Source organism: Anas acuta, chromosome 1 (assembly GCF_963932015.1).
Source record: "Anas acuta chromosome 1, bAnaAcu1.1, whole genome shotgun sequence".
In the NCBI taxonomy this organism is placed as follows: Eukaryota; Metazoa; Chordata; class Aves; order Anseriformes; family Anatidae; genus Anas; species Anas acuta.
Genome location: NC_088979.1, coordinates 145,653,157 through 145,677,921, shown reverse-complemented (window position 1 = coordinate 145,677,921; position 24,765 = coordinate 145,653,157). Strand labels below are relative to the sequence as shown.

At 44.6% G+C, this 24,765-nt stretch overlaps 1 protein-coding gene across 1 annotated transcript; it reads left to right on the top strand.

Annotated features, from left to right (window-relative positions):
• Positions 1–33: 33 nt before the first annotated feature.
• On the top strand, positions 34–24,765 carry ATP6V0A4 (ATPase H+ transporting V0 subunit a4). Its single transcript, XM_068663554.1, has 21 exons — positions 34–341; positions 1,856–2,064; positions 2,530–2,608; positions 3,448–3,542; positions 4,568–4,693; positions 5,128–5,219; positions 5,852–5,978; positions 6,471–6,553; positions 10,604–10,697; positions 11,740–11,952; positions 12,371–12,521; positions 13,300–13,439; positions 13,602–13,759; positions 14,231–14,324; positions 15,696–15,814; positions 16,690–16,906; positions 18,502–18,609; positions 20,451–20,576; positions 21,506–21,623; positions 23,634–23,805; positions 24,326–24,765. Exons 2-21 carry the CDS (start codon positions 1,948–1,950, stop codon positions 24,417–24,419), a joined length of 2,523 nt encoding a protein of 840 aa, XP_068519655.1. The 5' UTR covers positions 34–341; positions 1,856–1,947; the 3' UTR covers positions 24,420–24,765.

Here is a 24,765-nt window from a genome sequence, read left to right as displayed (position 1 = left end):
TGCCCCGTCTGTTATTAGTCCCAACACACCGTGTGCCACCGGCTCTGGCAGCAGACCCAGCAGGGAGGTGGGGACCCAGCCAGAAAGCACCGGGTCCAGACCACCCGGGGGTAGCTCTGGGGCGGGAAGGTTTCCTTCCTCTGGTCCAGACCGGTGCAGAACTCAGCAGAGAAGGTCTTCTGCTCCCAGTGGTGCCAGAGCCTAGCCTGGCTGTCTCCATCCAGCAGGAGGCTGAGCCTCCAGGAGAGGAGTGTGGCACCTTCAAGCCCTGCAGCTCTGTGCCCGAAACGGGGAGCGTTTTCATGCCGTAACGCCGCTGGAAAATAGAGAGCGGGGGAAGCGTGAGTGATTGCTCTGTTAACTGTTCTTTGGCCAAATCAAACAAAATTGGTGTGTGGGGGTGATGACAGGGGCACAGCTGACAGCAGGTCAATTTGGGAAAGCCCCCTATATCCACAGGAGGTGGATGGAGTGAGCATGCCCTGCCTTCCCCTGCATGGGAAGGAAAACAGATTTTCTCACTGAAAATAAGTTTTTCTTCTTACTTGTCTTTTTTCACTCACATTCCAATCAAGAGGAAAATGAGCCTTAGGGGGTTTTCACTGATTGAGATTGCTAAGGAAAAGTAGAAGCCAGGATTGGGATGGACTGAAACATTTTAAGCAAAATATTTCCAGATATTTCATTTAAGTTTTGATCTTTTAATTCTAATCCTTTAACATTTTTTATGGAAGTTAACTGTGAATATAAAAGTAAAAGCTGCTTTAAATTACATTCTCTTCGCACTTTTCAGTCTAAAGAAGTTAAGATGGGACATTTTGATGTTCTTTTAAACTTTTTGAAAAGCAGAGATAGGGAATTTTTGACGTTTTTGCATGAGTACTGTGAATGTGGGTACAGCTTTTGGGTCTTTCTCACGTGAAAAATATATTTTGCTGAAAAATGTCCAACCAATATCAATGTTTATATCCTTACTCAAGCCACTGCAGCTGGCACACGATAAGTTTTATTTTAGCAAGCTATTAGTTTAATATACCTTATTTTCAGCATTTTAAATCATTTAGTAAATGAGTAGAGTAAGACAAGGAAAACAAATAGGGCAATTGTGCAAATACAAACTAGTAACTAAGGTACTGCTGTTAAACAGCCTTTAATACCCTGCAAAATGTTTCTATCATATTTAAGAGGAGTCCTTTATGCATTATAAAATACATAATTAGAATCCACATTAAGCTGTAAGAAAAAAGGGTTGCAATACAAGTTAAGAATACTCATCTTCCCATCCTGGTCAACACATAGAAGTGAAGTTATATAGGGATTTTTGTTCGCTATTTAAAAAACGTTGGTTTGCTACTAAATTCTCAAAATGAAACACAAACAAGAAGTGTATCTATTTGCATGTTTTTCTCTGGGCAATAATAATCACTGTGTTTGTGCATGCAAATTAGTTAATTTTGTGCAAGAATGACTACAGGCAATTTGTACGTTCAAATTACCCAAGGTAAACAAAGAGAAGCATATGGACAAAAGGAACTTTTATGGAATGCATGATATTTCATTTATCCTCTTTTGAAAAGAGTTTGTAGGGGAAAATATTTTTTAAACATTAATTTTTTAAAAAATAATTTAAACAATGTAATCCTCTTCTCCCTATTCCCACATAACACACTTTGTATGCTTCTGCAATGCTATGTTCACACCACCAGTGCAAGTAAAAAAAAAAAATCTGGCCTCTGTCACCTGCCTTAATTGCAAGGTGCAATTAATGAGTCTTCTTCTCTGTATTCTGGAAGACAAAGAGAAACTCTGTGAGTGCCTCACAGAGTGCCTCACAGCGATCCCCATGTTCCTGCAGTGCTCAGCACCTTCCAGTACCTCCCTGGGAGAAGAAGACCACGCTGCTGCTGAGGCCCCTGGAGACATCTGGGCAGGAGGAGGCCACCCAAAATGGCCTCGATCTTCCGCAGTGAGGAGATGAGCCTGATGCAGCTCTTCCTGCAGGTGGAGGCTGCTTACTGCTGCGTGGCTGAGCTCGGGGAGCTGGGTCTGGTCCAGTTCAGAGATGTGAGTAGCACCTCGTAGGTCACTGGAGATGTTCCCCAGGGTGTGCTTATCGTTCCCCAAAGCTCTTGGGAAAGAGATGATGAACATCACCCCTACAGGGTGGTAGAAGAACCCATGGAGAGAACAGGACCTTCACAAAGCTGATCATATGGCCAAGTGCCATGCCGAGACCTGACCGGTCACCGAGTCCCCACCCAGTGCTCTGTATGCCCTTGGGACAACTCCTTCCACCACCAGAAAATGGGAGGCTCCCAATGAGAGTCCACCTATGACTGCTGCCTGTGTCACATAAGTCTGGGTGGAAATGGGCTGGTAAGGCCACGATGTCCTTATCCACAAGGAAATGGACAGTATTGCCCTGCCATTAGGAGTCTGTAAGATGTCCGTCTGTACCAAAGGTGTTCATTCTCTGCTGATGTTAAAACAGGTGCTCAACCTTCTGCCTGTTTTCCCTCCTGTTTTTAGCTGAATGGGAATGTGAACAGCTTCCAAAGAAAGTTTGTGAATGAAGTGAGAAGGTGCGAATCCTTGGAGAGGATCCTGCGTAAGTAAACGCTTGTCAAGTGCAGTCGGCTCTGCACCAACTGGCGGTGTGGGATTAATGTCTTTGTTAAGTGCTCACACGCTGTGGGACAAAATTAGTGGCAAAATGGCAGTGTTTCCATCCGAGCTCCTGGAAATGTTTTGCATGCATCAGCTAATTAACGCTTCACCCCATATGGGCAATAAATTGTTGCCCCTGTTTTGAAAATGGTTAACTGAACTGAAAGCAGGATAATTAGCATATAAAAAATCACAAGATAAATCTGGCTCTGGGCAGGAGTCTCAACCCAGATAGCCTGACTCTTACCCCAGCGCTGTGGCCAAGTGCTTCAGCCTGGGGACAAATCCTAAAAACACAGGCAGCCAATTTCATGGAGCTTGGTTTCCTATGGAGATGTGTCCTTTGAGCTCTGCTGTCTCCCATGACACCAGCACCCACCATGACAAGGACAGCACTTGCCATTGCTAGAGCAGAGAAGCAAACCTGAGCTAGCTGCATGCCTTGTTCACAGCCCCAAGCGAGGCAGTGCCCCACCACCCATTTGTGCCAGGGCTCAGGGCTGTCTGGGTCAAAGGGTGGGAAGTAAACCACAAGATCACACTGTGGAAGGATTCAAAGCCATGAAGTCAGTGTCCTTGGCCTTTTTACAGCTTGTCCCTGATGCTTTTCATGGTTCAGCTGTGCTGGAACTGCTTTGTGTCTTCTGGGTGTGTTTCTTACTGCAAGGTCATATCTGAAAGACAAATGCTTGGTAAAGCCAAGCCAGGCTGGTCCTGTTGCTTACATGCAGAGGGATAACTCAGAAATGCCCCTGCATGTCCAGTGTTCTTTCCTTGCAGGTTTTCTGGAAAATGAGATGGAAGGCATTGTGGAGATCGTCAAACCAGAAAAGTACCCAGAGACACCCCTGCCTCGGGAAATGATTGATATGGAGGTACAGAATATGGGCCAGGCCAAGAAAGAGGGAAGGGGACATGCATCTGGGTGTCTGGGTAACATGCTAGATGCAGACCCCCCTGCAAGAAAGGTCCTGATAACTGAGACCAGCAGAGAGCTCCCTGCTTGCAGAGGTGCTCTCCAACTTGCTGTCTCAGCAGTTAGGTCACGGCTGGTCTTGTTGCATGTTCCTAATGGCGCCCAGGCTTTTCACTATCCCCTGTGAAAGCTCTGGTCCAATATATTAGGAGGAAAGATATCACTCTCACCAAAAACCCTCCATTGTCTGTAGGAGAAAGAAGGGTTTGGGCGATTAATCAGGAGGCATGATGTTAGAACCAGCTTCACTGCATAAAACCCAAAGGACTGTCTGTCCTAGTGGGAGTATGGCTGTGGTATCACAGCCTGACACTATGCCATGATGATGCTTTATTCTAGCCCAGCTGGAAGATTATAGAGATTTATAGACTGGGTCACTTTTAAATTCTGCAGACGCAGGTAACAAGGAAGGAAAATCGGGCTTCCCAAGGGGTTCAGCTTCACAGGAGCAAGGCGGTTGCCTGGTCTGTTCTTAGGCCCACATCCTCAGCTAAGTTTTGGTTTGTAGGTAATGAACGTAAGAAAAAGGCCTTGTTGTAGGCTCCTTTTGTAGTCAGTATGCATAGTCAGTCCACCTAGGGCCCAAGATGTTCTGTGGGGAACCACAGAGACACTGAGACAGATGGGGGTATCTACAACAGGCTCGTTCATCTGCCTGCATTTTGGTCAGGTGGATTTTAGCCTTAATGCCTAAGTAGGACCAAATACGGTGGAGATGGCAATAGGAAAATGACATTAATCAGTGTCTTCCTACAAACTCAGTGCTTACTTAAAGGCCACATTTAATATACTCCTCCTTAAACAAACAAACAAAAAATAAACAAATAAGCCAACAATCTGATGTTTAAGATTTGATATCAGCATGGTAAAAGGCCATTGAGCTGCTACTGAGTTTTTTTCTGGATGTGGTTGGATCCTAAACAGACAGTGCTGGAGAAACTTGAGGCTGAGCTGCTGGAAGCTAACCAGAACCAACAAACACTGAAGCAGAACTTCCTTGAGCTGATGGAGCTCAAACATCTGCTGAAGAAAACCCAGGACTTCTTTGAGGTGAGAGGCCTCTTTGATCTTCCAGTAAAGATGTGGAAGGTTCCTAAAAATACTGATGTTTCCATTTGTTGTGCGTTGCTGCTATTGATTTTAAGCAAATCACAGCGCTCCTTAACACAATTCAGTAAGATACATTTGCAAAAGTATCTCAGTCATTTTGGTGTCTGAATCTCTCTGTTTCAGGGGTGCTCGAGCTTGGCTCCCAGTTCTCTTTGAAAATAGGGTTTATGCTTTTCAGTTGCTAAGAGATATTTTAACTTTTTTTTTCCCTTTTTCTTTTTTTTTTTTTTTCCCCTTTCTCTTTCCCTTGCTCTAAATCTCTGTGGAAAGTTGCCTTTGGGGTGAAAAATGTCAGGGGAAAGATATGAAAATAGTTTTCAAATGGAGAATATTGAGTTGTTTATAAAACCAATTTATTTATTTTTTTTTTTCAGGCAGAAACCAACCTGCCAGATGATTTCTTCAGCGAAGACACATCTGGCCTGCTGGAGCTGAGAAGCACTCCCGCTGCAGCTGCCAAGCTGGGGTGCGTACTGGTGACAGCCCCTAGCTTGACCAGGCTTCCCACCTGCACCACACTGCTATGACACCCATACACGTCCTTCAGCCAGGCTGCCTGCCAGCCTCTTCAGTGGAGCTGATTGATCAGGGTGAAGGAGTGACTGTCCTCTGAAGTTATCATCAAAACCATGGTCAGGATATGGGTCAGTGGAACAAAGGGCCTCTTACTTCCAGGCCACCGATTTCAGTGAGTCCTTAGAAGGTATTGACTGAAAATCATCTTGCTTGTGACTTCTCATGTTTGGCTTCTGGACTCAGAAGCTGAGAGTCAGGAGAGCAGGCACAGAGCATAACACTGATGGTAATTTGGCAGCCAACATAGACTCAAACAGCCTTCCCTTACGTTTACCTCAGCTAGGTGTGGTTACACACGCTGATGGTTTTGTCCCAGGTGGATGTTTTTAGCTGTTAATGCTGGTCTTTTTGTAGCCCTGATCAGCTCTGGTACGGGCAAAGCATGTGCCTGCAGAGACCTTGCCTTGAACAGCTGAGCCCTGGCTATCACAGACTAAAAAGCACAAAATTGTAAACCTGAGTGTGCTACAGGTCCCAGAAGGCTTTGAATGGTCTTGTAATTTATCTTTTAACTCTGCTCAGATTCACAGCAGGGGTTATAAAGAGGGAGAGGATGATACCCTTCGAGCGTTTGCTGTGGCGAGCCTGCAGGGGAAACATCTACCTGAGGTACACCGAAATGGACACTCCCCTGGAGGACCCCGTGACGGTGGGTACCGACCTGCTGTTGCTTCTTCCTTGCAGAAACTGAACCAGTGCCCTGGCTGGGGCAGATCTGGGGGCCTGAAGGCAGCCTTCAGATGAAAGACAGGAGAGTTTGAGGGGGGGACAAGGTTTCTTTTGGTACCACCTTCCCCTTCTGCCATTATCAAGGTGGTTTCTCTGTCCTGCCTGGTGGCCACCAGGGAGGTGGGCTGTGACCAAAGAGGGTCAACTCCCCTGGTGTCTCCAGGGTGAGCCCTGGGGACCTCCTGTCCCCTACCCCTCTGCTCCACATTGCTCCTTCTCCCAGAGCCACCATCCTTGCCTGGTCTCTGAAACAGCACCTAGAAAAAATATTGATCCTGAAAAAGTAGGGCTGGGGGAAAACAGCACACCACTGAAGAGGCTGTCTTAAAAACAAACAAAGAAAGAAAAAATCATTTTCTGCACCTGATTCTTTGCCCTGGGTGCTTTAAATTCTGCTTGAATTGCGTTGCAGAGAGAAGAGGTGAAAAAGAATGTGTTCATTATCTTCTATCAAGGAGAGCAGCTCAAACAAAAAATCAAGAAGATTTGTGACGGGTAAGGCAGCCCGTGAGCAGGTCGCGATGACTCCTGCGGAGGTGTTTGCCTGTCAGCATGGGCTGGCCGAGCTTGGAGCTGGAGATTAGATCTCTGCACTCCGTCCATCAGCAGTACCACAGAGCTCCCTTCTGCTTCTCACTTCTGTTGCTCCTAATCATAAGGGATATACATCACCTCGGTGCTGGGAAATTGAACTTCTAAATTTTCCAAAGTGACTTAGAGATGGTAGGAGGTTGAGAGGTTTTTAACTTGGGACATCTTAAAGGGGACTTTTTTTTTTTTTTCTTAAAGAAATATTTGGCATCCTTCCCCTGAAAATCAGGGGCCCTAACAGATATTGCAGCTTGTGCACTTGGAGCATGCTAATCCCCAGACTGCTCCCAAGCCTTTCAGCATGAAAAGATGATGCTGTAGTTTGCTCCCCCCTTTCCCAAGGCCTTTGGGCAATGTCTGTGTAATCAGAGACAGAGCCCAGAGAAATGAAAGCTTCATACAGCCTGACTTGTTTCCACCCTGTTAAGCATCTTGAAAAGATAATTCAGGTTGAATATTTTGTTACTCTTTCATTAACACTGGTGACCGATGGGCTTTGTTGCGGCGTAAATCAGATTTGATGAGGGGATCTGTCTGCTGTTACCAGATCCATTTGAGGCATAACCCCGCAGCCAAGCGAGGCCAGCCAAGCGCCTACAGGCTGCAGAAGTTCAGGGGGATGGAGCCAGCAATTTCTCTTGCCCAGCCTGTGTGCTTGGGGCAGGCCTTTCCTTGCCTCCTGGGTTTAATCAGAAGGGCAGTCCATCCAGCTGGGAGCACTGACTTCACCCCAGATCAGCCCTGTGCTCATCCTCAGGCCATGTAAGGTGGGCATCTCTCTGCATAAAGCAGCTACAGGGACATGGGGAGCTAGGGGAAGGCTCTCAGGTCTCTCCTATCTGACCCCAAACCTCAGAAAATGGGGGAGTTTTGCCATCAACACCGGGCACGATCAGTCTGCTGCCAGTTGTCTTTGGGCAAGCCTCATTTTCTTTCTGTATTACAGTTTCCTGCTTGTGTCCCACTTCTTTGCTTGCTTTTTTGGCACTGTTCAGTGCATTTCTCCCCTTCTGTACTCCTGGGCAATCGCTGGCTGTGAATGCTTCCCATTGGACTTGCCCCTGTGCCGATGGCCTTGCAAGTTGCCAGGGCATACAGTTAGAGTTGGGGTTGCACACAAAGAGCTGAGGGCACTTGATTTTGGAGGACTTTCTTTCCTCTGCAACATTTTAGACTCCCTGCAGTCAAAATACTTTTTTTTTTTTTTTCTGGGGTAGAAGAACAGACAATATGATGCCTGCCAGCATTTTCATTGCTTATTGAACCCAGAATCTTACCAACAAGAGGCGTGACCCTCTACAACAAGGTGCAGCAGGGAGCCTGCAGCACTGGCAGTGTGAGAAGATCTTTACAGGGTGGGCAGTGACATGACAAGTATGCTGTTATGATGTGGATATGGTGGTAGGTTCACAGAAAGTATGCTAGCTTTTCTCAGCCTTTTGAAACTGAAAGGAAACATACCCACCTAAGACAAATCCACAGGATGTCCTTTGCAGTGCTAGCACACAGGTTTTCCTTTATTGCCAGATAATCGGGCTACACTTGAAATCCTCCTTTATCTCCTTTCTTCCTCCCTTTCAATTTATTTTTTTTGCTTGCTATTATGCAGTATATGTCTGTTTTGCTGAGTGTCTGTTTTTTAAAATATATTTATCCTATGCATCTCCTTTTGTGCTCTGTGGGCCATCAGCCATCCCTGATACACAGGTCAAGACATTTTGGTCTGGCCCATCTTTAAGGCAGGGTTAACTATACCTGAAGCAGATGGCTGTGTCATTCCAGCCCCCGCAGGACATTTCTGCTTAGCACTAAGTCATCATTCATGACAAGTAAATATCCTGCAAAAATCACGGGATTGATATAAGCCAGTCTCCTGCAAGGCAGGCTAAGATTTGTTTGCAGAGCAGTGTGCCTCAGGTTACGCCTGTAGTCCCTGCTTGACTCTAATTGGTAACATTAGTCTGCCAATTTCATGAGCATTAAGACCATGCACAAATTTATTAGTGAGAGGTGTAGGGGAGCAGGGAGAAGGAAAATGTAAGAAATTTTCTTTTCCTCCTTTTCTTGCGGCTGCCTCGGTGCTAATGTGAATACTAAACTGGGTTTATCAATGTAAGGATTCCCTGCTGAATTCTCCTGGAGCTTTCAGAGATGTCTGTGCCATTAGGGCAAAGCTGATATTCGGTATGCAAAATGGCTGTTAAAAGATCAAAGCAACACTGCTGCAATAACGTTATTGGAAACGGGGGAACTGTACAGCATGGAGGAGTAAGCTTTCAAGTTTGATTAAAAATCCTTATTAAAGATGAACTAAGAGCTGTGAAGAATAAGAAGATGGAAATAATTAGGTAGGGTGAATAACCTTTGGAAAGGAATACCAGGTGTTGAGTGAGCAAAGATTCGATTCTGGAAAGGGAAGTTTAGCTGAAGAGTGTGTGCTGTCATTATACACAGCTCTGAGCTGATCTCTAGGAAACTGCTGCTCGTTTTGTTCAATTTGCAACTGTCCTCGCTTGTGTGTGTGCTGGAACTGATTCTGAGGACCAGGTGGTGGTATATGCTGTGCTCAGATGAAGCCAGAACGTGATGTTTATCTGTACAGAGCATGCACATTTTTGTCTCTTAAGCGGGGACGGACCCCCATGACCCTGTTACATCTTCTTTTAATTTGTCACACTTGCACAAAGGCAGCCTTTCAGCTACCCTGCCTCAGCATAGCTCCACTGCAGGACGGCAGCAGCATGTTGCACTTGGAGAGGTGTGGGGGGGGAGATGTGGTGCTCTCTTCTGCACCATCTCCCCCTCTGTAAGGAGGCACGATCTCTTCCTGCAGACCTGTAAAGAGGTGTGATCTCTTCCTGCAGACCTGCTGGAGCAATACTGAAGGATGACATTTATAATGCCCTTGAAGTGGCAGGACTGGCAGAAGCACTAGATATCACTGAACAAACCAAGTCGGAAAAGAAAGAGAGGGATCTCTGCTATTTTAATTATTGCAACACCACTAGAATGACTTGCAGTAGTAAAGGTGGTCAAGTTGCATACTACAGGTAAAGTAGTGTACAATACCTGCATGGAGATAAGACCTTCACTTACACACAGGGAGCCTACACTTGTCCTTATTATACCACACTAAACTAACCAGCTGAATCTCCCAAATGCAGTCTTGGGGGTAAGCTAACAGAAAACATTTACCTGGGTCTGGACACTTACACACTGATGCTCATATTTAAAAACACCTGAGAGTGGTATATGTCAGGTCAGCGTACAACCTCACCCATCCTTCCCTTGCTCCCAAGCTGTTTAGCTGTACAGATGGACCAGAAGTCAAGAGCCAGCCGTATGATCAGCCTGCTTTTGTTTTACCCTGGAAATACAGAGGGTCTTTTTAATTTTTATTTTTTTTTTACGGGGTAATTTACTCGCCCAGGCTGCGTGCACGAAGGGCGTTTGCTTGCTGTGCAGCAGTAGCTGGGCTTTGCCTACCCCCAGTGACCGAGTGCGGGTAGTGCACTGGCAGTGACACGGGATTTTTCCAGCCTCGGTGCAAGAGGGACATCTGTTGGCCACCCCGTTAACCGGGCTGCCTTTGCCAAGGTTATTTTACTGTGGCTCCTTGCAGCCCGAGCAACTTCCCAGGACTTTAGTAGGGCATCCTTATTGTAGGCATATGTGTATTAGAGCTGAACGCTGCGTAGTATCTTGTGCCTTGTAGCAGCTGAGACAGGGAGTGGGTTTTCAGCTAGAACAAGCAAAAGGATGCTTTTTCTTATGAAGAGATTAATGTACCTTTTTGGACATTTCTGGGAGACCCATAACAGCTTTGTTCAGCAATGCACGGCACCAGGTGAAGGATAAAGTCCAGTTTCCCCAACTTTGAGCTCAGAAGAGCACAAAGGAAGAAAAAGTCAATTAAATAAATGATGCTTCTCACTTCTCTCTTCCTGAGGCTAGGTTTCGTGCCACAGTCTATCCCTGTCCAGAGTCCGCCACCGAGCGCCGAGAAATGCTTGATGGAGTGAACACAAGGATCGAGGATCTGAACACAGTAGGTGGCAATGGCTTTACCGGGGTCTGAACCCTGCAAGTGGACCTGCCCAGTTGTTTGTCCTGCCTGAACCCCTGTGGCCATGGCCAGGTCTCTCTGTTGCTCAGTCACATCCTGCGGCTGGGGCACAGGGATGAGCAGCAGTGTTGCTGCAGTCTCACAGCAGTCTCACGGAATCGAGCTCTGTGTGCAGGCTGTAGTACAACTATACCAGGTGCAGAAAGGGATCAAGTGATTTTTTTAAGCTATATTGCCATTAGGTTTTCTTTACCATGATAATCTATTTGAGGCTGTTGGTACACAAGCAATGGAAAACCAAGACTGCCTCTCTAGAAGTTCAAGTCTCCAACCATTTTTTACCCCATCATTTAATGTAGGGCTGAAAATTACCAAGGTCAATTGCTGTGAGTACTGAATGGCTTGTATATCCACATACTGTACCAGGACTTCATGCCTTTTAGAGGACTCTTACCTGTGACCTTCGTATTGCCACACATGATGATACGTGTGTCCTGAGGCAGGCGGGAATGGACACCCTGTTTGCAGTTGGCACCCTGCTGTAACCCCCTTTGTGGATACCCTTAATATCCTAGCCTGCTCCTGAACTGACTTTCACTCATAACCATCATAGGCAGGAGTCTTCTTCAGTGCTCGTAGACCATGCAGGTTATCCTCCTAACACAAGTGTCCCCTGTGCCCATTTATGCATCAGCACTGTGGTGTGGGGATCCCACCAGGACCATGGGCTGTAGCTATATAAGCAGCAGTCACATAGCCCAGGAACTCCTGTTGGTCTCCTGAACACTTTCAGGGGCTTGGGGCAACGCAGGGAGAGCCATCAGCAAACAGCATCATGCACCTGGTGCCAAATGCGTCCATACCCAGACCTGCATACTCTGCCCACCAGTACACCTGGCTCTTTCATATGAACCAACCCCTTTCCACAGCCCTCCCCAACCTGCCTTCCCAAATAACTGCTGAGTAGAGCGTACTACCTGTGCCTTCCTATCTTGAACACTGCCTGTGCTGTGCTTGCTTACAGGTGATAACCCAAACTGAGTCCCACCGCCAGCGACTGCTGCATGAGGCAGCAGCCAACTTGTGGTCCTGGGAGATCAAGGTGAAGAAAATCAAGGCCATCTACCACATCCTGAACTGCTGTAACATCGATGTCACCCAGCAGTGTGTCATTGCAGAGATCTGGTTCCCAGTGGCTGACGCTGGCCGGATAAAAAGAGCTCTCCATCAGGGAATGGTAAGAGGCCAGTGCTTCGGGTCCCCAAAGCCCTCACACAAACCACATTGCTCATATGTTGAGCATACATTCAAGCTTTTGTCTGTTACTGTAATGCTGGCCTCCCTTTTCAGCGTTAATTAAAGTTGAGGTTGTTGCATGATGGCTTGGCCTTGGGGAGTTTAAGGTCAGCATTAAATCTTAGCAGGTTTGTGACTGAACCACAAGAGTCATCAGTGCTGGCAGCGTTGCCCAAATGAATCAATAGCACAGAAAATGGGAAAATCTGGACATTAGAAAAAGGGTTGAGATATAACACTTTTAAGTCCAACACTCATATTGCTGCCTGTGCAGCCTGGACAAAGGCCTTTGTGCTGTGGGACCAGTGCATTTCTGGTAGCCACCCTGACTGGGTCTGTCCTTGTCTCTGGGTCTGCAGGAGCGAAGTGGCTCTACCATCACCCCTATCCTCACCGCCATACATACCAGGATGGCACCACCCACCTTCAACAGGACCAACAAGTTCACAGCTGGATTTCAGAACATCGTGGATGCTTATGGTGTGGGCAACTACAGGGAGATGAACCCAGGTGAGAAACACTTGGCTACCTGTGCCAGGCATGCCAAAGCCAAAGTGAGGCCTTTGGGCTCTCATCAGCCTGAAACTGACTGAGAAATCGGAACCGTATTTTCTGCTGACAAGAATTGGCACTGCCTAGTGTATAAGCATGGATTTTCTCAGGTACAGAATCTGGCCCTCAGTCCTCAGTGGTTGGTTTTGGCAGGAATAATGAACAACACAAAAATAGAATGGGAAACAAATGGTGAGGTAGCAGATCTAAGGAAAAGATTTAAATTCACAAGGTGAATATAAGGTGAGCTTATTATCATGCTGAGAACAACAACAAAGAAGCACCGGAGAAAAGTGTAAAACAGTTGTAGAGAATCCCAAGGAGACCACTGAGAATGAACAGAAACTTGGAAATGGGAGCCTGTGGGAACAGATGAGGTAGACTCTAGGTGCTTGGACTTAGGATACTGAGAAACAGAATAGTAACCTTCAAGCACATTTTTCTCTTGCAGAAAAGAAGGCAATTGTCTGCACATTATGTTTTCCTTTTTTTTTTTCCTTTTATGATGGGATGAAACGAAGGCTAAACTGCAAGGAAGGTGGAGGTCAGAAAGTTGGAAAATCTTTCTAGTGGTAAAGCTAGTTCTGCACTAGATCTTGTTGCCTGGTGTGTAGGGGAGGGAGCAGGGAGGCCTTTAAGGACAGCAGCTGTGAAGAACGGCTTGGGGGGGTGGACTGCTCCTCTGCTGAGTCCCTTTTGTTTAGGAGTTGAGTGGCCTGTGTTTTCTTTCCTGCAGCTCCTTACACCATTATTACCTTCCCCTTCCTGTTTGCGGTGATGTTTGGGGATTGTGGCCATGGTGCCATCATGCTGGCCTTTGCGCTCTGGATGGTCATTAATGAGAAGAGCCTTCTGGCCCAGAAGAGCACTAATGAGGTAAGTACCAGGGAGCTGGTGCACCCCATCAGCTTAGGAAAAGGCTCGTTGTCCTCATTTGATAAAAGGAGCGTTCAGCTTCCCAAAGACTGAGCAGGGATCCTCTGAAGATGCCTGTGAGGCAGATGTTTGGTTACCAGCGCTGTGCCTCTCCCCCTGCAGATCTGGAACACCTTCTTCAGCGGGCGTTACCTGATCCTGCTCATGGGCATATTCTCCATATATACTGGCTTCATCTACAATGACTGCTTCTCCAAATCGTTCAACATCCTTGGCTCGTCTTGGCATGTCATCCCCATGTTTAAAAATAATACTTGGAAGTAAGTGGCTAAATGTGGGAAAGAAGTGAAAACACACCAAATGGAGCACGTAGGCTTTAAAAGAAAGACAGAGTGACTGTGTGGGGAGGGAAAGAACACCCTGCTGTGGATGCAGTCATGAATGAATCAGAGGTTTTGTCTGACACACACAGACAAACTCACTATTGAAATGGAAATGTGGAGTCCCTGGGAACATGCCTGTTTGTTCAGGCACTGATGTGCATAAAAATCTGCAGGTGTCCAGGACTGATGCATAGAGAATTATTAGTGTGATGGCAGAATTATTAGTGTGAGGGCAGGGCCCACTTCCACACTCACACACACACACACACATGTGCACACAAACCCAGGATAATAACTGGAATCAGTGAGAGCCATCATGTGGTAGCCCTGAGCACATCTCATGTAAGTGTGCTGTAGGCTTATACCATGAGATTTAGCTGCAAAGGTTATTTCACTTTTCTCTTGTAGTAAGGATGTGCTTCTGGAAAACACAGAGCTGCAGCTGGATCCGGCAGTCCCAGGGGTCTACTCTGGAAATCCATATCCATTTGGAATAGATCCGGTAATTAAATTAAATTGCTCTAAGCTAATTTGTGTTTCAGTCCTGTTTCTACGTATCAGGTACATCAGTAGCTCCCTACTCTCTCTCCTAAAGCCACGCTCTTCACTTCTTTCTCTTTACCTGTTCTTTACACAGTAGTTGTGATGCCTTTCTGTAGCATTCAAGGATATAAATACTCATCTTTTAAAACTATTATTATTGGGTTTTTGATAATTTTGCACAAGCAGCAGCTAAATGATAAGCAGGAAGGAACTCTGCTTTTACTAGAGGGTGATCTTGTGCTGTAGTGTCTTCTCTGTCACCGGGCTGCTGGACTCAGTTTCCTTATTGGAGTACTTCACCCATTACATAGCTACTTCACAAGTTTGAGGGTTAAGTCCTGATTTCAATGCAGTGTATTCATCAGACAAAGTGTGAAGTAAATGCCAGTGTTATTTAACAATCCACAGTTTCTTCTCTGTGTTCTATTTCTTTCTTTCCATTCTCTTTCACATTTTAAAATGCAGTTGTTAACATCAGGCTTTCGTGTTTCAACCTTAATATCAGCCAGTTAGTCCCTGCTGTGCTGGATGCTCTCTCATTTCTGTCGGTCACACAAAGAAACGTGAGCTTCTTCTGTTTTGTAGAGTGATTGACCTTGTAGGGAGTTTTTCACAAACCCAGCTCTAAAGCTCAACCCAGGAAGCAAGCAGTGCAATTCAGCCATGTCAAACAGCTGAATTTTCTGTACACACCCCCAGCACACCCCTAATTTACTCTAGCCATGGCTAACACATCTTCCGTACTGGCTGCTGCTTGCTTGAGGGGCTGGGACCCCTGGGTGGATGGGAGGGAGGAACAGAGGAGAGGCAGGCAATAATCTGGTCTCCCTGGCCAGTGAGTCGAAAAGAGCTTTTCTATGTTGTTCAAATGAAAAGTTAGAACATGCTCTGTCCTCATTAATCTGGTGAATGTCAAACAAACTTCTCTAGCAACAGGAAGGATTTTCTTATGTCTTTCCACCTCTGCTGAAGGAGGTGACTCAGCCTAAGGGCAAGGAATGACACCACAAATACCTAGGTTCTACTACCAGCCTTGGCTTAAGTTTCTGGTGGACTGAAGCAAAGTCACTACATTATTTTAAATCCCTGTTATTTCCTCTGATAAGTGAGGATGGTACATTATACCTTTCAGATGTGAAGACAGGTATTATATCACACTTGGCAGAGTGAAATTATAAAGAACATATTATAAAGAATATCTAGATTTCTGTTGCTTGTTATATTCTTACTAGAACTAGTAATAGTAAATTGTTGAGTAACGACTTCCACAGGTCTTACTGAGAAAACACCTTGAAATTTTGTTCTTCTGTCTGTATTCCTTTTCTCAAAGATTTGGAATATTGCATCAAACAAGCTGACTTTCCTGAACTCCTACAAAATGAAGATGTCGGTTGTGATAGGGATTGTGCACATGGTTTTTGGGGTGATACTCAGTCTCTTCAACCACATGTAAGTCTGTTTCACCAACCCCATTGCTGCAGCACAAAAGTCCTCGTCTCTAGTGTCCTTCATTCATAGCCTCATATCTAAGTCTGATGACTTGAATTTCACCCTTTCCCCATTGCACTGTGTACATGGTCAGACTCAAACCACTCAGCGTGCTGAGTCCAAAAGCCACAAGGATGGCCATCTCTTGGGTGAATTGTCTTTTAAACTTTCTCTCTTCAACTTTTACATTTTGTGGAAATATTAAAACACACTAAATTAAAAACATACATTATCTCCTACTATTGATAACTTCCGTATTGAAAGACAAATTCCTTTGGTCTAATTCAAAGCACACTGAAACCTTGCACACTGTGCAAGCATCTCTTCCTCCTGACTTAGGGGGCCTTTGTTCAGGATCCATGCACATGGCTATATATCTTCCTCTATATTTTGCAATAAAAAATAAGAACTGTAGGTAGAATGACAGCGTAGACACCGCCCTTGAGAAACTACCACAGCAGGAAGGTGTGTAGTGACCCACAAGGGCAAAAAGCTTTTGCAAATGACAGTGAAGGACTGCACCTACAGAATTGATTTTATACCTGCTTCTGACCTTCCCCAGCTTATAATGCTTAACTTTGTGAATTTGCTATTATTTTTTTTATATAAGCTTTTATTTCAACATATTAATCTTACCGGTATGGTAAAGCCATTTAAACGATGGCTTTTATTCATAAGGACTGCCAATACAGAGTTCTTTTTTGGCTAGTGATAGCTGTATGTTTCTTATGTGGTTTTCCAAAGACTAAACAGCATACAGTATTCTCATACTTGGGTGCAAATTTGTATCAATACCTACTGTATTAATTACATATATCTTTTCTTATTCTTTCCAGCTACTTCAAGAAATACATGAACATTATCCTGCAGTTCATTCCGGAGATGATCTTTATTATCTCTCTTTTTGGATACCTTGTCTTCATGATTATTTTCAAATGGTGTCATTTTGATGTCCACTCATCCCAGAGTGCACCAAGCATTCTCATCCACTTCATCAATATGTTTCTGTTCAATTACAGTGATGATTCAAATGCTCCATTATATACGCACCAGGTATGCATCAGTCAGCTTGAATCCACTGTAGCTGTTTGTGAATTCACAGTGGGTGTGAGGAGGGTGGGCATGAAGATGGGGAATGGGCTCAGAACCTCAACCATAAATGCCAGTCACATAAGAGAAGTTTGTTCTTCTGGTCTTCTTGTTGGCCTTGTAGATAGGTAGGAGAGATGAGGAGGAAATCTCATTCTTGGTGTCATCCCTGCAAGAACAATGATGCAGTTTAAGATACTCGGGGAGAAAAAAAAAAAAAAAGGAAAGGAAAGGATTAAAACTGTGTATTGCAAAAGTGTGGTCCTGAAGTTTGGCTAGACCCTAGAGATATAGCAATCGTTTCCTTTCCTTGATGATCCCTTCCTTACTTCTACTTTGGAAAACTTGAAAACTCTATTTTCAGCTTAAAAAAGAAAAAAAAAAAGCAGTAGCTTGAGGATATGTGGCAGCTTTTTGTCAAAAGTATCTTCTTTGGGGAGCTCACAAAAAAAAAAAAAAAGCTAAAGAGAGAAAACATCTTTTAAAGTCACCTATTATTGTTCAGATCAGGGATGTGTTTTTTTTTCTTGCTTGATATCAGCAGCATCAAGAATAATCTGCAAGCAAATGCTGCCTCCAGTCACACATTCACATTTATTCAGTTGCACACTTTGGTACTCCAGCTTGAGCTCAGTTATAGTGCTGCTGGTGAGTCAGGGTTAGTAGGAAGACCTGGTCTGTTCCAAGTAACTGTGTTACGTCTGCAGGAGAGATTGGGAAAACAGTTTTATCAGCCTTCAAAAAGTCATCAAATAATATTTTGCTTTGTAACAACTCAAAGCCTTTCCAAGACAGTCATTTTTTCTTCTATACTTACCCTCCATCTCCATTAGTAACTCGGTTTGTGCAATTCCCCTGGGTAGTCTGAACGCAAAGATTGTGTGAAGTTAACCATAAAGTGATAAGGGAGCTGAGCTGTCTTAAAAAAATATGTATACAAAAGATGTAGGGTTGTTTTATTTTGTTTTTAAAGTACAAACATTTATGTTAGGACAGAAATAGGAGTGGCACACTGCAACAAGAACACCTTGTATTGTTGCTGGTGGAGCAATGTGTGATCAAAGCTAAATTACGGGAATTCAGTTACATTCTGGAAATAGAAATGGAGAGCAAATCCTGTATCCTCTGCTTTCCAGGGGAAGACTTGAATGACTCAGCTCTCACAGCATTGTTTCTACGTTGGTCAGAGCAAGGCAAACCGATTACCTCACCCAGTGGTTAAGACATTTGCTTGGACAATTGGAGAGCCAGGTTAAAGTCCATAACATTTGGTTTTGGCAAACTACTCTTCCCAACATGAAAGACTTCCATCTCCAAGTATCCAACTGTCTCCAAAAAGCTAACAGTGCATTTTGGAGCCTTAAGAAGTACACATTTATTTTTGTATCTTTACAAAGAGTAGAGACTCAGTCAATATGGGGTGTGTATCTTTTAAATAAAACAAAAACAAACATACCAAAAAAAACCCCACAAACATTTCATAGAATTGGTTTTCTTACCATAAATTTAGTTGGCTAAAGGAAGTGACTTTTTTTTCTTCTGTTTGTTGTCTCTTTTAGAAAGAAGTGCAGAGCTTTTTGGTCATCTTTGCTCTGATTGCTGTTCCCTGGATGCTCCTAATTAAACCTTTCATCCTCCGAGCCAACCACCAGAAAGCACAGCGCATGGTAAGGGACAAGCATCAAGCTTGGGTTCAGTACAGCAAAGGCAAAGCTGAGGCGACAGACCCCCAAAAGTGATCTGTTTTTTTAAAGAGGCTGCTTTCCTCTAATCTCCAGTGATTTCAAAGTGTGTTTTAAGGCACATGCACCCAGACACACAGGCATTTGGCTGACCCATCTAAATGGAAAGCAGGAGCTTTTGCTCCCAAGGCCATACGTTTGTTGGGAGAAGGGTGACACCAAGCTCTTTCAAACATAATATCCTAAACCAGAGGAGATTTAGAGAGACTGAAGGGCCAGTAAAGCCAACACAGGGAACAGGCCTCCATTCCTGGTCTTCAGCCATCACTAACAACTGGTCGGCTGCTCTGCAGGAACAGGGCATCTGTGATACTCCTGGCCTCTGAGAGACCAGCACTGTTTGGAGAAGAGCCTTGATTTTACAGCTTTCCAGCAATGCTTTTTTTCCTAAGTGACTGCTTTCACATTAACAAAACCCTCCTTCCCATGGGCTCTGTGGTTCACCCAGCTCTTCAGCATGCAACTGCGGCAGCTGCAGTTTCCCAGTTGCTCATTAATTCTCTCCTTTATTACGCTAACAGGACTTTACTTGTCTGTCAGGATTTACTTCTCTTTATAGTGGGAGGTAGTGCCTGGAGTACCTTTTATAGGGCACAGATGTTTCCATTAGAAGAAAGAGATGCTGGTTGTGCTGTGTGACCTTTTCCAACCCAGTCACTTCTGACCTATAACTGAAAGCCAGGTCCCTGGAGACTTTTGCAGCCCTGCCTCTGCGCTGTAATTTCTTGTTTTGTCATTCTTCTGGGATTTCGATGAAAGCTTGACATGGCTGACTCCAGCTCCTGCTTTTACGCTAGCAACATCTGACAGCTTTTCCCCACCTCCTATTCTGCCCTTGTATTTCTGTTCCTGATTTTCATATGTTAGCTGTCTGATCACATCTTACATTTACCCAGATTTATATGTTTGCAACAAAGTCTGTTCCCTGTCCTGACATTCAGGTAAAGCAAAGATAAAGCAGGTGTGACAAAGATTGCTGCTGCAATAGGAAACAATATGTTATCATGAGACTTTGCCCATGAAACCTGTTGGAAGCTATAAAGAATGACAAGGCAGAACCTGACAGAAGCTGTGAAGTCAGGATTTTGTTATGCTATATAATAGGGCTATTATAGACATAGAATGGAGGGCTATTCTTATGCTGTGCTGTCATTTCTGTGATGAGGCTCGGATCAGGTTGCTCAGGCTTCTACAAGAGCTCTGTAAAGAATGATTATGAGAGAAGATGGGTTATCATAGTGTTTTTGTCGATTCAAGAGAGATGAATCTCTCAATCAGGAGATCTGAATTGTGTTTCTGTCTGTATCCCAGTAACTTTGTGAACTTCATCAAGTCACCTGATCTTTTCAGGCTCCTTTTCCCTTTCACCTGATGAAAATGTCTTTGATTTGCAGCCATATAATTGACACGATCAGCCTTAATGTGCCCCAGTATTCTCATATGCCAAAAGTAATAGTTCTTTGCTTGGTGGGTATAAAGGGTGCATTGTGAGACCAGAAACTAGCTCTAAATTAGTTGGAATCACTGGAAAGTGCTCTAGGATGGATATATTTTTTTTAATTATTACCAGCCATTCAGTAGGAGTACTCAATTTTTGCAGTCAATGATGACTGACTATTGTTCAAATTGTCCTCATGTTCACGATGCTGTTCTTCACGTGTTACCTGTCAAGAGGTTAGTGATGGAGCTCTGTGCTGTGGTCTGCTTCATTTTGGTTGCAACCTCTAGCATGACACAAACAAAACATTGCATTTTGTTTCTGAAAGATTCGGTCTCAGGCCAACTCAGGAAACACTGGGGGTGAAAATGAAGTGGAGACCAATCACTCCAAGAAAGCTTCCCAGGGAGACCACAGTGGTGGCCATGGAGGACATGAAGATGGTGAAGAAGAGGTAAGAAAATGTGGGCAGAAAGAATTATTCAGACAGACACAGTAGTACAAGACACAAAGCCAAGCAGAAGGTTTTTTGGAGTTGCCAGCCCTTCTTTTTAAGAAGATACCAAGACATTCTGTTGCAACAGTTTGTGTTTCCAAACAGAGTAAACTCTGAATTTTAATAGAATAAATTCCTTTAAATTTTTCCTTAAGTTTTGCCTGGTGAGGGTAGGCATTCTTACAGATCTCATGCTTTTACAAACCTCAAGCTTTCATTTCCCCAGGGGGTTGTTTCACTTCTACTTAGCACCCAGAGAAGGTCAAGACTTCCCCCAGAGTCAGCAATTTTTCCTTCCTTTAAATTGCAAAGGAGTATTTAAAAGTTGGCAGCCTGCAGTGTTGGCTAAGGAGGAAAATCTTCCTTTGGCAGAGACTGTCAAGGACTTCTGCGATATGCAGCTACACAGTGAAAAAAGTGACAAAAATGTTTGTGACTGTCTGAAGTATCAACAATATCAAGCGTGTATATGGCTGACTGTGAAGGGAGTCTTCACAGTCTTAGAATAAATGCTTATTTGGTGATGCTATCTGCCAATGGGCATAGTCTGAACACCTCTACTTTATATAAGAATTTCTATGTCTATAGGAAATCACAAAGATTGGTAGCAATTGGATTGCCATCTTATTCCAGATTTGAAATTAGAAGACTGGAATAGGAGCTGGTTTCTGAATATTTGCTTTTCACTGAAATTCAGAGAAGAATGTAAGGAAAGGTCATAGAGAATTGACACTTTTAAGCAGTCTTTTTATCTAGATAGTATCTTTTTTGTTGCTTAGGACATAGTGAAGAAAAGGGAAGAGTATGAAGAGTCTTTGTTGGAATGTTATCTAGGAAACCCTAAACTAAGAAATAAGAGAAATGTGTTTGGTTTTACATTGTTTCAGTTCAATTTTGGAGACATATTTGTCCATCAAGCTATCCATACCATCGAATACTGCCTGGGCTGCATCTCCAACACAGCATCCTACCTGCGGCTCTGGGCGCTGAGCCTTGCCCATGCACGTGAGTGACTGGCTGTGCCTGTTAGCTACCTCACCAGCAACTCCCTGCTGATCCCTGCTTCTGATGGTGTTTGATTAGCACTGCAGATTTCCTCATAAAATCAAAGTTCTCCTTCTGGGCAATTGTATCCCAGAATGTTTTGCCTCAGATAAATCCAAGTGTTCTGTGTTGGCCTTCTCAATTTTTAGTGGTGATTCCCGGGTACTATATATCAGGGATCTCCGGACTCCATTTGCTAGCCAGGGCCCATTTTCCATGCTACTCCATTGCTGTCCTTCTGGAAGAGTCCTCGTGGTGTGTGGCAGTGTAGGAGGTGCAGCCCAAGTGGCTGCTCCAGTCCACAGAGGTAAATGCAGTATGGGAACCATAGCTGCATGGCTCACGAGGCACTTGCTATAGCCTTAGGGTACACAGATAAATGTTGAGAAGACTTGAAACAGATACTTTTATTCAGTTCAGCAAAACAAAAAGAAATCTTTCAGTTCAAGGACTCCTGAAACTTCTCATTTTTGGTAGAATTTTTCCCAAGCAACATTTAGCTGAAACTCACATTTCATGAAAAACATACAGCATTTCAATGTCTTTTGTCTTGATTTAAGACAAAAACAAATTCTCAAACTCTAGAAATTCCCTCAGGCTGGAACATTAGATTTTCAACTACCCTAATTTTTATGAAATGGTTTTTATTAATATTGCTGTACTGCCTCTGGCTATGAGTTGTGCCTGCCCTGAAGAACTGGGCACAACCTACAAAAAGAAAACAGAAGGGAGAGGGGCGCCATGCACTGATGGGTTGCGCTGTACTGCTTGGCACAGAAATGAGCCTAGTAGAGGTTGATTGGAAGCTAACATGCATTAGCTTTACATGGAGGACAAGCATCTAAATAAAATAAAACAACTAAAGAACTTAGCTAAGGGCAGGCCTACGTGATATGTCAGAATTCTGCCTGGAAAACCATTGTATTCTTCTGCAGCCTTGCAAAGTGGCACTGACAGGAGTATTTTTCCTGAGGGCATCAGCTGCAAGGGGATCCCTCACATCTGTTGTCACCTAAAGTAGCAGGTCATTTAATTTATAGTCTGGATATGGCCCGAGGACCTCCCTGCAATGACTGATGAAACAGAAAACAAGGCTGGACTTGTGGCTGGCATATCTGGATGGGAAAGAGCTGGGTTAAGTCCTTGCCTTGCCTGTACCACAAGAGGAAAATTGATTGATTCTCCATCTATCCTATGTAACTGGGATAGCGAGATTAGGAGTATGTCTTCTTCTTGCCAGACACATCAGATATGTTGATATAAACCTGTTGATAGCTGTTGATCAGATATGTTGATATAAATGTGTGCAAGACACACACACACACACACACAAAATCTTAAAGAAACAGGCAAGAAGCAGCCTAAATATTAATCCAGCCTGTCTTGGGTGAGACCAACCAGTTGTCTTTTTTTTTTTTTTTTTTTTTTTTTTCCACCACAGCTTCTCCAAGGCACCTTAAGAGTAGTTGTTTTTGAGAACAAATGGGTGTTGGATAGCAATACCTGTGGTATTAGCCAGCATCAGTCAGTACAGCTTGAAACCTCATCTGCGCATGTAGTGACTATGTCAGTCGATCATGTTCTCTGGGATTTAGCAGCAGGCAGTCCTAGAAGGCTCTGTGTAGTGCCCAGCTGCCATGTTAAAGAGGTGCAATTTAAACTGATGACTGTATCATGTCAGGGTAGCAACAGACCTGGTAGTGTTCTTGTGTGGACTTGTGACACAAAGCCAAGACAAACCAGCACATTTTGCTTCCAACACAGTGAAGAGGAGCAACAGAAAATAACTTGCATGCACTTTCCTTCCCTTCTCATCATGGGGACGCAGCGTGGCGATATGTGATTACTGTCAACAGTGTTGACGTTTTATTTTAAACCAGCTCACCTATCTGGGAAAAATGGGTGAGCTGCCAGACTGTTTCTGTGCACAGCTGTTGCTCAGAATTTGTTTCCTGTTATTTCTTCTTGCAGAACTGTCAGAGGTTCTCTGGACCATGGTGATGGAAAGTGGACTCAGAAACAGCAGCTGGACAGGCCTCATCACCATCTTCATCATCTTCGCAGCGTTTGCTGTGCTGACAGTGGCCATCCTGCTGGTCATGGAGGGTTTGTCGGCCTTCCTGCATGCCTTGCGCCTGCACTGGTAGGTGGTGTGGCCTGTGGGAGCTTTCCCCAGGTCACTCCTTCAGAGAGATAGGGCTGTAGGCTCTGAGGGCCATCATGACATTCATGATAAAGCCTGAAGACACAGCCACACCACCGGTCGTGTGTCCCACCCAGGGGTACCATCACACAAGCAGCTGGGGACCACCAACTGCAGCAAGATCTCAGAGGTGCAAAACCTGCTGAAAACCTGGGTCAGTTTTCATGCCGTTAGCCCAGATTGAGCTCCAGGCTGTCTGAGCTTTGTGGCAGACCGGTTTTAAGTGAGGAGCATTTTCAGGATGACTTGGAGCAAGTTGGAGCTAATGAGTGACAAGTTGCTCTCTGGGGCTGCCCGTGTCTCTTGGTTGGCTCTGAGAGCCGACTACGTTCCCATGCTGGAGGCCACTGGCTCTCACAGCCTCCCTTTTCCCGTGGGTGCAATGTTTTAGGCCTCTCACCTTGGCGTAGGTCCTGCCCACCCCAGGTAGCACTGACATCCCTCTCTGCTCCCTCCCCAGGGTGGAGTTTCAGAACAAGTTCTACGTGGGAGCCGGATACAAATTCTCCCCATTCTCCTTCAAGAACATCATAGATGGCACCACGGAAGAGTAAAGCCAGGGCATTGCTGCTTCGCTTCTCAGACCAGGCTCTTTCCTGCAGTCAGTCACCCATGGAGTGGGGCTTAAACAATGAAACTGAATGGGACATGGCCTTTGAAAGAAGATCAGCAATACATGGAGATGTCCTAACTGCATTCCCACATAGTGCTGTGCCAGCTGAGAGTGGTAACAGATATTACATCATCTGGGCTGGCTGGAGCTGGGCTGCATGTCTCCACTACTGTCCTTACCAAGTACCTAGTCCTCAGCATCCGACCAGGTCAGCTGCCTGCTGCTTGGTTAAATAGAAAGAGATGCTCCTTTCGGAATTAAATTAAATTAAATTAATAATCAACTTA

Coding starts and splice junctions, on each gene's coding strand:
- ATP6V0A4 (XM_068663554.1), top strand. CDS start 1,948: ATGGCCTCGATCTTCCGCAGTGAGGAGATGAGCCTGATGCAGCTCTTC. Junction 16,907..18,501: donor CTCCATTATATACGCACCAG/GTATGCATCAGT, acceptor TGTCTCTTTTAG/AAAGAAGTGCAGAGCTTTTT. Junction 21,624..23,633: donor GCTGAGCCTTGCCCATGCAC/GTGAGTGACTGG, acceptor TTCTTCTTGCAG/AACTGTCAGAGGTTCTCTGG.